Source organism: Rhinolophus sinicus, chromosome 12, assembly GCF_057876585.1.
Source record: "Rhinolophus sinicus isolate RSI-liver-muscle chromosome 12, RSI-T2T, whole genome shotgun sequence".
NCBI classification, from domain to species: Eukaryota; Metazoa; Chordata; class Mammalia; order Chiroptera; family Rhinolophidae; genus Rhinolophus; species Rhinolophus sinicus.
The window spans coordinates 28085306-28100207 of record NC_142512.1 but is presented as its reverse complement, the minus strand read 5'-3'; the positions used below and the strand labels follow the sequence as shown (position 1 = coordinate 28100207).

General features: G+C 54.2%; 1 protein-coding gene across 30 annotated transcripts in view; it reads right to left on the bottom strand.

Annotated features, from left to right (window-relative positions):
• Positions 1-2894: 2894 nt before the first annotated feature.
• Positions 2895-14902, bottom strand: part of BCAS3 (BCAS3 microtubule associated cell migration factor) — a 520381-nt gene continuing 508373 nt past the window's right edge. For 19 of the 30 annotated variants that reach the window (XM_088802094.1, XM_074320576.2, XM_074320584.2 and 16 more), the window contains one exon: positions 2895-3708. In XM_088802094.1, the coding sequence (XP_088658220.1) occupies positions 3560-3708 (149 nt within the window). In that variant the 3' untranslated portion in view covers positions 2895-3559. Of the gene's footprint in view, positions 3709-7067; positions 7159-14902 lie in introns of all 30 variants that reach the window. The other 11 variants (XM_074320579.2, XM_074320587.2, XM_074320580.2 and 8 more) reach the window with 1 other exon arrangement.

Sequence of the window (14902 nt, the reverse complement as noted above, 5' to 3'; positions counted from 1 at the left end):
TAGCTTCGCGGGCAGCGCACTACAACCCGGGATCCAACTGCGCCGCACCCGCCTTCCCTCTTCCGGCGGTAGAGCTACCTGTCCTGTCCGATCAGCCTCCGGGCCTCGTACCCACCTTTTGCCCTTTTGCCCTGCAGCTTCCTCGTTGCCCGCTTCAGCCTTGTGGCTCCTATTCGCCGGGCGTGTTCCCCTCCCCCTCCTATACAGATGAGGACCCTGAAACCCTGAAGGGCAATAATTTACCCGAGGCCACACAGATACCAGTGGCAGAGCTGAGGTGGGACCCGGAGACCTTAGAAGAGAGCAAGGCCAAATCCACTCCTTAGAAGATGCTGATATCATTGCTGTCCGGCTAGGTACCTCTGCTCTTACAGCAGGCAACACTGAGACTCTTAAGTCCCCACCCTCAGACTGGCCTCTTGCTTTGAATACAAGACATATAAGATGCTCTCTCCCTTTGCTCCTAGAGTTTCCAGCTTTAGGTCTGAAGGAGGGGGCTGCCTTCCCAGTTACAGAGGGACAAGAGAGCAGCTTCAATGTCAGTCAGGGACAGGAACTGGAAGCTCTTAGGGGGTGGGGGTGAGTGGATTCTTGGACTGTGAGGGGGCACAGGAAAGGGAGGTTAGTGCAGAATCGGGCTCTCTAAGGGAACCAGCCAGGGCACGAGGCAGCAAGGAGGAGCAGACAGGCGTCAGCAGATTAGCTGTGTGACTTCGCCACTGTGGACATGGCCCTGGCCTTTTCTGGGGCTTAGGCTTCTCTGCAAAACGAGGACCGAACAGTACTCTCTTAGGTACCTTCTAGTTAAGAGATTTTCTGATCTTTGAAAATCAGAAAAATCAGCACTGAGAAACCATTTCCAATCCCAGACTGGCAGCTGCCTGCTCTGGCCTCTGCTTGCTTCCAGAGGAGCTGCCACTAGTGTTTGTGCATCTGAATTTGCCTTGGGACCACTTGGCCCTTTCTCAAATCAATCCCAGACAGTGCCCTCCCTCCTTGAGCTACCATCCCAGCTCCTATCAGCCTCCTCGCAGACCATGAAGATATTTTTTCCTTCATCAAATTGAGAGAAAGTCCATAGTTAATTTGCCTGTTGAGCAGGTAGTGCTATGAGAATCAGGGAGGTCTCATGGCTATCTCAAGGTCACAGGGTCAGGCCACAATTAGATGCATGTTCTGATGGCTTCCTAAGTGATGCAATCTTTGAGGTCTGCTGGGGGTGAGGAAGAGATTGCCCTGGGTGTTATCTCTAGAGGATAGGAGACTGGCTGTTCCAGGGCCACTGGGTAGTAAGGTCCCCACCTTGGGGCCCAGCTCTCACTTCCAGCTGATTACAGGCTGTGGCAGGGTCCGTAACTGCCCCAATTAGCCAGGGGCCAGGCCCAAGGCCTCTCTGATAACTTGAGCTCTAGTGGCAGCCGCCATGGGGCCAGCTTATCTGGCCTCTCTTATCCTCTCCCTCCCCCCACATACTCAAAGAGTTGCCCTGGCTTTGAGCAGATGAATAACCAGATTGTCCTGCAAGCTCAGCCGGCAAGTCCAGCCCTACACCCACCACTTTCCCTTACTGAAGGAGGCCACAGCTGTTTTGCACCCCTGGAGGGAAAGGGCTGAGCCAGGGACGACATCTGACTCTAAGCTGCTAGCCGGTTCCCTCATGATTGGAGAGAACTCCTGGCTCTCCATCTTTGCTCCATCCACGTGCCAGGGTGGGTTCAGAGGGGCTCACCCTTCCTAGAGCTCTGGACTCATCCCCAGGGAGCCATGCCATGGGCAGTGTGCACAGGCAGCCTCGTGGCACCCTCCCTTCCCTGTCCCCTTTTGACTGAAACACTGCTCTGGCTGGGGGTGGAGGCTGTGCCCAGCACATCAATGTCTCCAATTCAGCTGAAATGGGGAAAAGCTGCTGCTTGTCTGGCAGCCCCCACCGGTAGTACCCAGGCCTCCTGACCTTCTGGCATGCCTCACTCCCATGTGATTTCTCACCCTGCAGGTTCCCAGGCAGGAGGGACTGGCTTCAGCCACCCTATGCAGGGCCATCTACTCAGCCTACAGAACCTAGTATGATTCTAGTCCCCCTTCTTCTAACACGCCCACCTGACCAGGTGAAGGGAACTGAAGATTAAATCAGGTCTCAGGTGCCAGGGTTGGCTGGGGTGCATGTGAAGGGGGCAGGGGCCCCAGGAGCTGCCCCAGCTCCCACTGCATGATTGGATGGGAAGTCCTGCTTGTTTGTGAACTCAGCTCTTCTGTGGTTGTTACATTAAACTTCACCCCAAACCACACCTGGCTCAGTGGGTTTCCTTCCATTCTCCCAGGCCTCTCTGGGGTCTCAGGGAAGGGGGGATGAGGGCTAGCATTATTCTCCTTCCGGCTCAACACCCCTTCCCCCCCCCCCCCCCACTGCCCTTCACGTTAGGTCCAGAATTGGGAGGACGGAGGGGAACATAATCATGAACTTGTCATCAAAAGTTTCAGCCAGGTTTCATGAGAGACCCACCTTCACCTGACCATCTTTCTACCTGTTGAGCTTGAAAAGAGAGTTGCTACAATTATAAGGTGCCAGCCCTGAAGATAAGGCCAGAGGCTTCATCAGGCTCTCCTTCCCACAGTAGTCCACCAGCACAAGGACCTGAGTGGCCCTAACTGCCACAGCTAGGGAGGGTTGGGCCTGTGGTGGCCCCAGAACTCACTGGCTTTGGTAACAGGCAAGTAGGTTGGAGACTGGATTAAATCAGGCCCCAACCAAATTCCAGGGCAAACATTCTCCTTCTCCTGCCTACACCCTTGCTGACTCTCCCTCAGTTGTACGTGTCGGGGTGGGGGGCGTTGGGAACATGGTCAGGCCCAGAGGACTCTGCTCGGCGCTTGGAGAGGATCCTGACCCCAGCAACTTAGGGATGGACACCAATTGCAGCGTGATTTATTGGACAAGACATGCACTTTTTGACAAGAGCCTTGGTAACCACAGTTTCCTTCACTGAACAGTACTGGACCAGGGTAAAAGGGCTTACAGACAAGAAAGACAAATCCTTTCCAGGAGCCAAAGGGGAAAGAAAAGAGGAAGGGGGCTTCTCCTCTTTCTCTGTCCCCAATACTCTGGGCCTCAGTTTACCCCATTTCAGAGGGAGGTTGACCAAGGGAAGATGGGCAGTGTGTGCGACAGCCAGGAGGGGGCTGGGCTGTCCACTCAGGGTCAAAATGCCTGGCCAGGCCATCCACGCTCTCCCCACCCAGGTCCCCTGTGGTATGGTTAGAAAATACAAAAGCGGATCCAATGCAGGACATCATGTGCAAACAGCGGAGGGAACAGAGCTTCTGCAGAGTCTCTCTCAGCCACAGCCCTGCTGACCAGGGGCAGAGGTCAGAGTGTGCTGAGGTGCTTTGGAGAAGGGTCTCTTCTCAATCCAGGGAAGCTGGGTGGTTGTTGTCACTAAGCTTGGGGAAAGTGGTTGGTAAAAGAGGAGCAGAGACTGAAAAGAAGGGCTGGGGGGGGGCTTCTCCCCCTCCCTCCCCAGCACATGAGTGGGCCGGCCAGTCAGAAGCAGGCAGTTGGTACTTATGGGAAGCTGGTAGGGAAGAGGCTGAGGGGCTGACTCTCATTGGTGGGCAGCGGAGATCGGTAGCCATCAAAGTTTCTTGGGATGCTGCCGCTGGTGGAACCTGAGCTGTTACTCAGAGTCTCGATGCTTCCCTCTCGCTGTAGTTCTGCAAGACAGAGGAGAAGGCCAGGCCTGGTCAGAGTGCAGTCTGGGGGATGGGGACACACGCTAGGCCGGGCTGCCTGCTTGGAAGCAGCCATCTGGGTCCATTTACATCCTTCCGCAGGGAGATCCCCACGTGCTCTCCAGATAGGACAGGTGGCAACTCGGGTCACAGGGAGGCTCAGCGGATGAGGGAGAAGCTCCTTGGCTGGCAGGCTCCAGTTGTTCCCTCAATGTGGGAACCCCTTTAGGCCAGAAATATGGCCACCCTGATGATTTTTCTGGACCATACTGTTGGCACGTGCCCACGCCTGCACACATACTCATGCACAGCCAGCATGCTCCCCCAACTCTATTAGTGGCTCCTGTCCTGGATCTACAGGTTGGGCAGGAGGGGAGAAGCCAGGACTCGGGAAGGACCACAGCTTCCCTGCCTGATCTGTCCCCACCTCTTCTCCCCAGCCCCACCTGCCTCGGGGCGTCCACCTGGGCTTAACCACTCATTCTCACCCACACAGTGTGCCTGCTGGCCAGGCCCGGGTTCACCTTTGGCACCTCCTGGAAAGTGTCCTGTTACCCTGCAGGAGGGAATGCCTGGTTTGAGAGGGTCCCTGCATGTCTGGAGTGCCTCTTTTCCTCCTCCTTCTTAGCCCCCAAGTCTCTCAGAGGCCCCTCAGAATGCATATACTCAGAGTCAACCTGGGAAGCAGGTAGGGAGGCTCCCACCCTCTCCTCTACTCCTTCCCTGTCCTGGCCCAGCACAGCCATGCTGCCATCTTGGATACGGCAACTGGTCCCATCTCATTCAGCTGTGGGCACCTTACTTAACTGCTCAACCACCTCTTGACCCAAGACAGGTACTGGGGTAGGTGGGCTGGGAATAGACTTCCTTGCATGCTGAATAGAAGGAAAAAGGAATTGCTTCTTGGCGTTTTGAAAGTGGCCAGTTTGTATCTCCTTTCAGTCCCTTAGAGTAGGCTCTGAGATGAGGGCACACACATCCCTGGGCAAACTCTAGGAGTCTGTTCCAAGCCAAGATGTGGTGACCTGCAACCTCTCCTTCTCGAGGGTATGCCTGCCTTGGACTGAGGGGGTCTTGCCTGTCCAGTTCAAGAGCTCAGGACCTCAAAGCAGTCATTTGAAACAGCAAGGTGTGGTTGAATGTTCCACTTATCTGGTCTGGCCTGAGACCTTTATCTCTAGCCTGCACTCACTCCCAGTCCCCCTTGCCACCATACACAGGCAGTGCAGCTGTCTTTGGTTAGGGAATGGGCCATGGCCTTTACTTCTAGGCTGGTCATTATCAGTCGGCCAGGAACTAACCACTGACCTCCATTCCCTACAGGCCACCCCAAAGCAATGGTGCTGCCTGGTAGCAGCAGCCACAGGATAGGGTGGGGGAGTTGGTGCTGCCCTCCGTCAGAGCCAGAACCTGGGCCCAGATATAAGGGTCCCTCGGGCTGTACCAGCTATGTCTGGAAGACACCAGGACCTCTCAGCAGATGGGGGCGTGGAAGGAGGGGGTTGTGGACATAGGCTGTGGTCCTGACAATGGTCCCTGATCGCCAACAGGCACTGGCTGTTCTGTTGGGCCTGATCCTGAGATAAGTAAGAGTTATGTAGAGATAGACAGAAAAAAAGGTTACTGTGTGGGCTATCTTCTTCCTGGTTTGTTCTTCAGTCCTGGGAGGATAGGCCCTTGTGCCAAGAAAGGGAGAGGACGGGCAAGCAAAGAATAAACCCTGGGATTTCTATATGGAACTTTCAGACTTCAAGAAAGCTCTCCCCATTCCTTTCTTCCCCCACAAGCAAGCAGAGGAGTTTGTGACAGATCTCTGAGCCCCTCTTTGGTTTCAGAGGCCAGTGCCTTCATGCACGGCTGTCCCGGCACTAGGGGGCGCTGAGAGCAGGGCCAGGAGGGCAGGAGAGAGAAGCACCAGCAGTAGCAAGACAAGCAGGGGCTTCCTTAGGATCTGGACACCAGGCCCAGGGAAGAAAGCCCCAGATGAAGGAGCAGGAAAGGCCACTAGAATGGGGAAGGTTGGCCCCTTTCCAGAGCTGCGGGACAGGCCCAACATTCCTGATGCAAAGTGCCGACACAACCCCACTGCCAAAGAAGCTGAGGAGACCGGAGCCCAGGACCAAGCGCGGCACCCTCACTGCCCCTTGGCGCAGGCCCACAGCAACCCGGTCAGCAGCCTCAGAGACCCCACCGCACAAGTCTGAGTGGATGCACCTCATCCCATCATGTGACAGTGCAGGGACAAGATGAGTTTGCTGCTCTTGGGGGCCAGGTGTAACCAGAGCGGCCTTACTCATATTTTCTCTTCGCCCATTAGGCCTGGATAAGATGGAAGTGGGCAGGCTTCTCCTTTGCCGCCATATCCCAGGGTCACCAAGCTCTCCCCTAACTTCTTCCCTCCTCTCCATTCCCACTGGCGCTGCCTAGTTAGGCCTGCACTTCCCACCTAGGTAACTTCAGGAGCTTCCCACTGACCTCCTGACTTGTAGATCCAACCCCCCCACCCCCAAACCCAGCACCATATCAAAGCCAGAATGGTCTGTCTGCAGCACAAACCTCATCTTGCTTTTCCTCTGCTTAAAAACCATCATCGACTCCTAACAGTCCTCAGGATAAGGTCTGAATTCCTCAACACTATAAAATGGCCTTCCGTGACCTGCCCCCAGACCCCACCTCACTAACGTGACTTGTTATTGAATGTGAGGAACCCAAGTAATGAACTTATAGAGTTTTAAAATCTCTCCAGGCTGCTTTAGGCTTCTGGGCCTATGCTCGTGACATTCCCTCTGACTGAAAAGTCCTTCTCAGCCACCTTTGGCCCCCAGAATGCCTTCTCATCTTCCAAAGCTTAGCACAAGTGTTCACTCCTCTGTGCGCCTGTCCTGTTGCCCTGGCAGAGCTGGCCAGGCCTCACTGCACTCTGTACTGACTCCTGCCCCAGACCCTCTAATATGCTGTGCACCGTCTGCTCATGTGTGTGTCCCCTTGAGTGGAGAGCCCCTCGAGGGCCTGTTATGGGCCTTATCTCTGTATCCCCAGTGCCAACCACAGGGCCTGGAAAAATAGCTGGTGCCCAAAAAACATTTCTTGAATGAATGAGTGAATGAATGATGCGGTAAGGGGTGCTGGGGGCTTCTTCAGCATGAACTACTAGTAAGAAAACCAGGCTGGCTGGTCCCGGCCACTTCTGTCAAACCCCTTTTCTCTTTTTCTCCCTGAGAAGAATAGTGAGAGTGTGTGGAAGTGGAAGTGGAGGAGGGGTGCACACACATTCCCCCCTTCCAGTTATCCCAGCCGCCCAGCCCTAGGAGCAAGCGGCAAATGGAAAGGTGTGGCCTTACCTTCCTCCATCCCGAACACATGCTTTGTTACTGTTGGGTTGCTCACGGACGCTGGGCTGTTGGCATTGTTTTTTTTTTCCTTTTTTTTTCCCTTTTGAAAAGAAAAGCATTGAGGAATCTTTTTGGAAAAGATATGGACAACGATTGAGAAGTACACTGATCTCTCTGCAAGCAGGTGAATAGGGCGTAAGGAAGTGTGGGGGTGTCACACTGGGAGGAGGAGGGTAAGCTTGTGGCAGAATTCTGCAGTCAAGGAGGATGGTGACATGCACGTGTCGGGACCAATCAGACTTGGGCATCTCAGAGACGAAACTGTTGTGACAGAGCTGAGACTCCCTTCAGCATGGGGTGGGGAGAGAGACACCGCACACGGAGCATGAGGAGCAGCTGTGGGAAGGGGAGAAAAGGGGCCTCTGGCCCATGCAGTGCCGGATGGCGCCCCATGCAGGTGGGTTGCCAGGAGAAGGAGAGGAGACAGAGACAGGCTGCAGAGTTTTCATGGACGACTGGATGTGTTGACTCAGTGGCCCAGTTTCTGGTTGCTGCCCTGCCCCCCACTCCTAAGACCCCCAGGTCTGGGCAGTTCTCCTACAGCTAAGGGGGACTTGTGGGGAAAGTCCACCAGAAACATGCCAGGGTCACAGGTGAAAGCGCTGGGGGGCTCTGTGGTGGGCAACTAAGAAAGCATCCCCAACAGCTTCCCCATACTTACTAAAAGTATGTCGATTCTGGCCGGTGGAAAAAAGCTATCTCTGGAAGAGGCTGTTCTCTAGGCCTCAAAGCAAGGTAGGGGATGAGGAGTCGCTCCCTGATAAGTGGCTGGACTCAGACAGAAGGTAATCTAATTGCGACCTCACATCCTCCAGTAACTCTGTGCACCTGGGAGGTGAGTGCTGGTCTCCCCACCTTGCAGATAGCAAAACCAAGGAAGAGTAGGAAGCCACTGGCCCTGGGTACACAGTCCCCATGAGAGAATTGGTGTTGGTGCAGACTCCAGGATGGAGAAGTTGACAACTCCAGGCATCACCAAGAGTGGTTCCCAGGGCCACCACTGGCTGTGTCCACCCACTCCCTGCTGGCTCTTACTGGAAATGGGCCTGGTACCCACAGCTGCCCCTCGATGCCATGGGCCAAGATGGGCAAGCCACAGGGGTAGGGGGACAATAGAATGAGCAGCAACTAAAAAGGAGGAGCCTTGGCTCTCATGAAATAAGCAAAAGGAATGAGAAAGCTTGATCCTCACGTTGCCCTACTCTGTATGGAGCCTGACAAAATTCAAAGATGTCAGGGAGAGTGAGGTGGCTAACCTTGTGGGGGAGAAGTGACCCTGGTTACTTGGGCGTGTATGCTAAGGGCGACCCAGGGAGACGTCGTTCTCAGTCTATGTGAAGCAGCAGGAGCAAGGCAGCCCACACACGTCGCCCTACTCCTAGGCTGGACCATGCAAAAGGAGGGAGCCTCTCTATGGTAGTTCACTCCACCATCAGCCTTGTCCCCCATCTCACAGTGGGATACTGAGGCCCTTTTGCAAAGGCAAGAGCAGCGGAGACTGTCTCCTGGGGCTGTGATGGGTGCTGATGAGCAGGGCAGGGTTCCTCCTGGGGGAGAGGCGGAAGATGGAGGCAGATGGGGACTCTCTTACATGGCGCCAGAGACGGCATCTGGAGCCAGGGCTTAAGGATACCTCTCTCTGTGACTTTCCCTCTGGAGTGCCTCACCATGGAGGTTCTCCCTGGGGCTATCCTCTCCCCTGGGCACAGACCCTTCCCTCCCTAGAGGCTACCCTACACCTGCAAGGCAGGGACCTCTGGGGACAGACTGGATGGAGGAGGCCTCTTTTCAGGAATCAGTCACTTTACTAAACACCATGGTCTCGGTTTTTCAATTCCCAGGGGAGGATTTGAAACTCTGTGGACATATGGCTGAGGGAGCCTAGGTGGGCAGGGGACCCCAGTGGAAAGTCAGAAATGAGGCCCTGCTGTGGGCTTGACCTTCTCCAGGCCTCTTCCAGGCTGGATGCCAGTGGGGGCAGATGGCTAGAGACCCTGAGGGAAGCCCCTCTGGTTTCTGGTGGTTGGGGGGCTTTGTGGAGAACCCAAGTCTCAGGTCTCAGAGGGAGGCTTGTTTCTGGTGAGGGCAGTGCTCTGTGTGTGTGTGTTTGGAATGTTTGGAAAGAAGGTCCCTGAGATCCCTGTTCAGCCTTTAGGCAGCCCTGGCACGTCCCTCACCACAAAAGGAGCAGCATTCACTGCCCAGCCACTCTGGTGTGCTCAGAGGCTCCAGCCAGCCCTGCTCCGTGCACTTAGAGCCTCTCAATGTGCTCATTAAAGGGATTAGCAGAGCACTTTTATTGGGCTCTGGCTGCAGCCACACACCCCAGTCCCAAGCTAGCCACCCAAGTGGCCTGATGGGAATAGGATTAGACCTCAGGGCCGAGCCTTACCCTGCAGCCACAGTCTGCCCACTTTTGGGAAGGGAGAATGTCCCCCAATCCTTCAGGGGCCTGAGAAAGGGGGAGGCGCAGGGTCTGCCCAGATTGGGGAGGCAGTTTAGGGAAGTGGATAAGAGCATACGCGTCAGCCTCCCTGCCATCTAGGCAAGTTACTCGGCATCTCTGTACCTCAGTTTCCTGCACATGAGGATAACAAGGTCTGTTTCATAGTGTGGTTGTAAGAATTAAATTAAATAATGCATGTAGATTGCATCACAAAGTACTTAAAGCTTCCAGTCAGCAAATGTGAGTTACTATTACTGTTGCAATTTTATTAGTGATTGTGATTGTCCACAGGACCTCAGGGTCCCTCTCCATCTTCCCTCCCCAGCAGGTGTCTCAGCCGTCCTGGCCCCCATCAGCCTGTCCTCCATTGGACCTTGGGAAAGATTCTTTTTAATCAAGAAATGGCCCGTGGAGGAAGATGGTAAATATGTGTTTACAGCTTTTTATTTCCCTCCTTGCCTCTTTGTAAATACCCTCTTCAAGCCTGGAAAATAAATTCCCAACTCTGTTGACGTGCATTGATTTTTCCCTCCTGCGTCCACCTCCCAGTTCTCCCCCATCAGTGGGGCCTGTGCTTAAGTCCCTGGCCTGGGTTGGGCTCAGTGGTACCCCAGGGGAGTAGGTGGTCCCAGGGCACAGAGTAGCCAGCCAAACTGCTCCATCTTGCCCAGTGCCTGTCTCAGAGGAGGTTTGCAAACAGAAGAAACAGTTTTAATCCCCATCTGCCGTGAGGGTTCTTGGCTGGGGAGTGAGGTGGAGTCCTCTGACTAGGTTAGGGATTTTCAGCATCTTTCTGGGATGGGATGTGTGGCGAGGAGGCCAGGGGACCACAGGACTGCTGCAAGTTCAGCAAATGACTGCAAATGGGGTCAGCCCCAGGCAATGAACTTTGTCAGCAGGGGCTTGCCAACAGGGCCTAGGACCAACTACGCAAACTTGGAGAGAGAAGGGCTAAGGAGGTAGGGGCCTGAAAATCATCCTGTGGGGCTCAGCAAGATTGGCAGCTTCCTGGTGCTAGAACCTAGAGAGATGGCGCAGGTACCAACTAGGAGGTGGTCCTGGTGGACACAGCTATGGGCTACTTATTTCATACCAGTCATGAACCTGGAAACTACTGTTCTCTCCTGCAGAGTATGGCTGAGGGAGGCAGAGGTCTGTTCAGGAAGACAGAGATGGAGCTGGCTGAGAATACTTCTAGAAACTCTGACAGCCCTGTCAGATACCACACTCTGGGTTGGAGCCAGCTTTAGCCCCAGGTCACTTTTTAGGAGGTTAAAAGGGCAGCAGCTAAAGAAGACATCCTATAGGGAGGCCTTGCTTTTCTGCACACTCACACACACCCAGCTGAGGCAGCCTGGCTACCCTACACTTCCCTCTTCCTGCCCCTCTCCAAGCTCTACCTTGCAGTGTCCCCTCAGGCTGCAGTGCTTGCCAGGATGACAACAGACCAGGGGTACTCTGTTCAGCACAGAGGCTTTGGGAGGATGGGGCTGGGGGAGACTGAGAAGGGATCACCTTTCCCCTCCAGCAGGGGTTTCTGTTCCCTTCCCAGGAAAGTTTGTGGAAGGAAGGAGGGCAGCTTCTCGAAGCTGAGGGGCTGAGGATGAAAAGTGTCCTCCACATACAGATAACAGGAATCTTAGTTTGGGCTAATGGAATCTGGGAGGAGATGAGAAGCAGGGCTGACGGTGGCCTGGTTATCTCTGGGTTTAACACCTATGTCTGAGCACAGAGCTTTGGCCCGCTGACGCCACCTACGTCTGGAGATCTCACCACACACGCAGCCTGGTGTTCCTGAGAGCTTGTGCCATGCCTAAGTTCCACAACCCATGGGCAGGCATGCACCTTCCCTCCTGGTTGGGGTCTCTGTCAACACACAGGGCTCCCACAAATGAGCTTTCTTTCCTCCTTGGCCAGCTCTTGTTCTTGACTCTCCGCAGGTACTGAGACCCAAAATGGCACAGAACGAGTCGAAGACCACTCCCTGCCCTGCCCCCCACCCCGTCTCTTACAGCATCTTTCACCTCCTCCCTGGTGGAGCTCGCTGTGTGCATGTGAGGGTGAGGGCAGACCAGAGCACTTGAGTTCCAGAGCAATTCACAGCCCAGCCCGAGTCCTTCACAGCCTTTGAACAGCCGATGAGCAATGACAGTAGGTGGGCATTAGCGGGAGGGTGCGCTGGCCTGGTTGGGGGCTGGAGCCATTTCTTAGGTCCCTCCTACGATAGCCATGATGCGGCACTGATCCCAGGCAGGGAAAGACTCAAACCGGAAATGCTGCCACAGCCCACTCCCTGGAAACCCACATTACTGAAGCCCTTCCAAGTCTTGGCTTCAAAGGAGAAGAGAGCAGGATCACCCACCCAGACCATCTCAACCAGTACCCCTATGCAGTGACCCTCTCAGTGCCACTCTATCAGTATAACTAAATCCTGACCAAGGCAGAGTACGTCCTGTCACAACACATTATACATGGGGATAGCAAAGGCTGAGCAGACCTGGCTCATGTCTCCCTGGTTTCGAGGTATTTGATAAGTCTGCCTGAAGCCATGCTTAAGATCAGCCAGATGCAGGAGTGGCCCTGAGCTGACACTCCCTGGGGATGCCAAGAAGAAGGAGTACTGTGGTAGGGGGCAGACAATTCGCTGGAGCCCCAGTTCTGCTACAGACGTGCTGAATGACCTGGGCAAGTCACTTCACTTCTCATCCACTCCATCATCTGTCACGCAGGAGGCACTGGTGTGTGAGGCTCTCCAGAGAAAAGGATGCGAAGGGGCTTTAAGAAGCAGAACATGTAGGGAACGTGTGTAAAGCCTGCTATTGTTGCAGTGGCATCCTGGCTAGAAAATCAGCTTTGCCATCTCTGGCGTATCGGTAGGCTGAGGCCCATGGAGAAGTGCTCCTCGCCCAGGAGGGCTTGAATGCCTTTCTAGCTCCAGGTCCTTGGCACCACACTGGGGGCAGAGCCTTAGCAGATACCATTTAAGGTAGTCTCAGGGCTGGGCAGCATGGTGCTGTGTCTTTGGTTCTCAAGAATGCCGGGCCAGGTGCTGTGACATGACTTCTTTGTGTGTGCGTCTGCATGCGGGGTAGGTGTGGGTGCTAGTGAGGGTCCCACGAACATGCCCACTCAGCATGGCTATGCGGAGATGGGACTTGGAAATTCTCCCGTGGAACCAGGTGCCTGGCAGCCAGCCTTGACCTGCCCATTTCCTCAAGTCCAGCCGTGAAGCTCAGAAGACCCCACCCAACTCCCAGACAGGTCTTCCTGAGCTGCCCTCCAGGGCTGTGAGACAGCACAGGGGCCTGCAGACCACAGGAGAGACGCTGCTGGCCTGACGGGCCAGAGCCACATCTGGTTCTCATTCAAATGTCCAAACGTAATTAAATTCTCTACGATGCAGCGGAAGAGTTTGGTAAGATGTGGCTTTCTCCCCTTTCCATCAAGGTTAAGAAATCACAGTCTCTCATTCCACCACCGACCCACTCTCCTCCCTGCCACTGGTCCGTCCTATTCAGCAAAGGCAAAGGCCTATGTTCTGATCTGTTTTCTAGAGCTGATGGGGCTGAGTCCCTTTGTGGGACACATGGACTCTCCCACCCCCACTGCCCCACCTACCCACCTGAGAGGATTAACAGCTGAGGCCAAAACAGCAGGCTCACGAATGAGCAAGTTTGTGCACTGTGGGTTGGGTGGGGGGCGGGGAAGTGAGTGGCCCTGAGGAGACAGCTGCTGCACCCAGGCTCTCCTCAGTGACACACCAGTGTCCTCCCCTGCTGCCTAGATGTGAGGTATCTTGTAATGCCCTGCCAAGGGTTCTCCTCTTTGTACTTCCTCACAATAGGATGCACTTAAGAGTTCTAATTCTGGAGTCTTTGGTCCAGCTCTACAACCGCTCGGTGGGAAGTGGGGCTTCCCACAGTCAGGGAGGGGTGAGGCAATCCCCCCTGCACCTCTGCCATCTCACCTTGCAGCTCCAGGACTGCTGCAAGGAGGCAGCCTGCCACCTGACCCTGCCCTCCTGGATGCATGTGTGTGTGTGTGTGTGTGGGGGGGGCATGAGAAATGCTGGAGGGATGGAGAAGAAGGCTAAGAGCAACATCTAAGCCCTCTCGAGGAATCCCTGGGACCCCATGTCTCTCAGGACTGCTGGTCATTTCTGGCCTGCCGGGGCTCCAACCCAGTTAATGGGCAGCAGGACCCAAGATGCAGTACTCGGAGGAGGAGGAGGGAGTCCTGCTCTACAGAAAGGAGGCTTCACGTCTCTTGTCAGCCTCCTGCTCAGGACTTGCCCAAATTCAAGCAGAACGTCCCCTAGATGGGCTTTTTCCAGCTTCCATTCCTGAGTATCTTCAGTTTATGGCATCATTTTACTTCTGGATTTATGACTTTCATGGTAATGGGTTCCATTCTACTTCCTCTACGCCTATTTTTCTAATTATTGTAGTCCGGTCTTTATGAGAGTTTCTTAATAAGTCAGGGTATTTTTCCTTTAGAAACAAACTGTCCTGCAAGTTAATGACTTATAGTGGGTGTGGATGCTACCCAGAGACAAATGGAGGGTGGTTAGGGAGGGGATAACCAGGGTGGGGGTAGGGAAGAATCTGCTAGATTAAATACAGCTGTGTAGCGGTCCCTTTAAGAATCTTGGCTACCTCCCAGGCTAGAGTCCTCCATGCTGCTAACATCCCTACCACAGAACTAGGACCACATTCAGGTACACATGGTATATCTGTGCCAAAGAATGCTCACCAGGGGACACACACACACACACACACACACACACACACACACACACAGAAGTTGGTATGAACCAACCAATCCCAACATCACTGACCTGGCTCTAAATAGGAATCATTTTGTGTACTTGATTCCAAGTAGTAAACTTTAGCTTAGTCATAGATTTAATAATTTCTTGGTGCTATTAGCGCCAAGCCCATGTGTCTGGTACCTTCACATCAGGGAAGAAGATGTTAAGGAAACTAACCCGGTTCTTGGTCCAGTGGTCCTAGGCCAAACCTAGCAAAGAGAATGGCGGTAGGGCCAAAGTCTCTGTTGCCCCAGTCAGGGTCCCAGCCCACACTCTGTGGTGGGGAGGGAAGCACAGGTCTCGATTAATTGCCGCGGTGCCGCCTGTCCAGATGAAAAAGCTGGGCGGATGCCGGGTTTGCCTTTGTGCTCTGTGTGCAGACTGGCTGCTGGTGCCGGGGCTCTATTCATTATTCAATTCAGCTAGCTCAGAAGAGCCTTTCCATTTGCTCCTCCAGGAGGAATAACAAATCTAGAAATGCAATTCCACTTTGGTGTATTAAGATATTGATTTGCCTGTCGAGCAGAA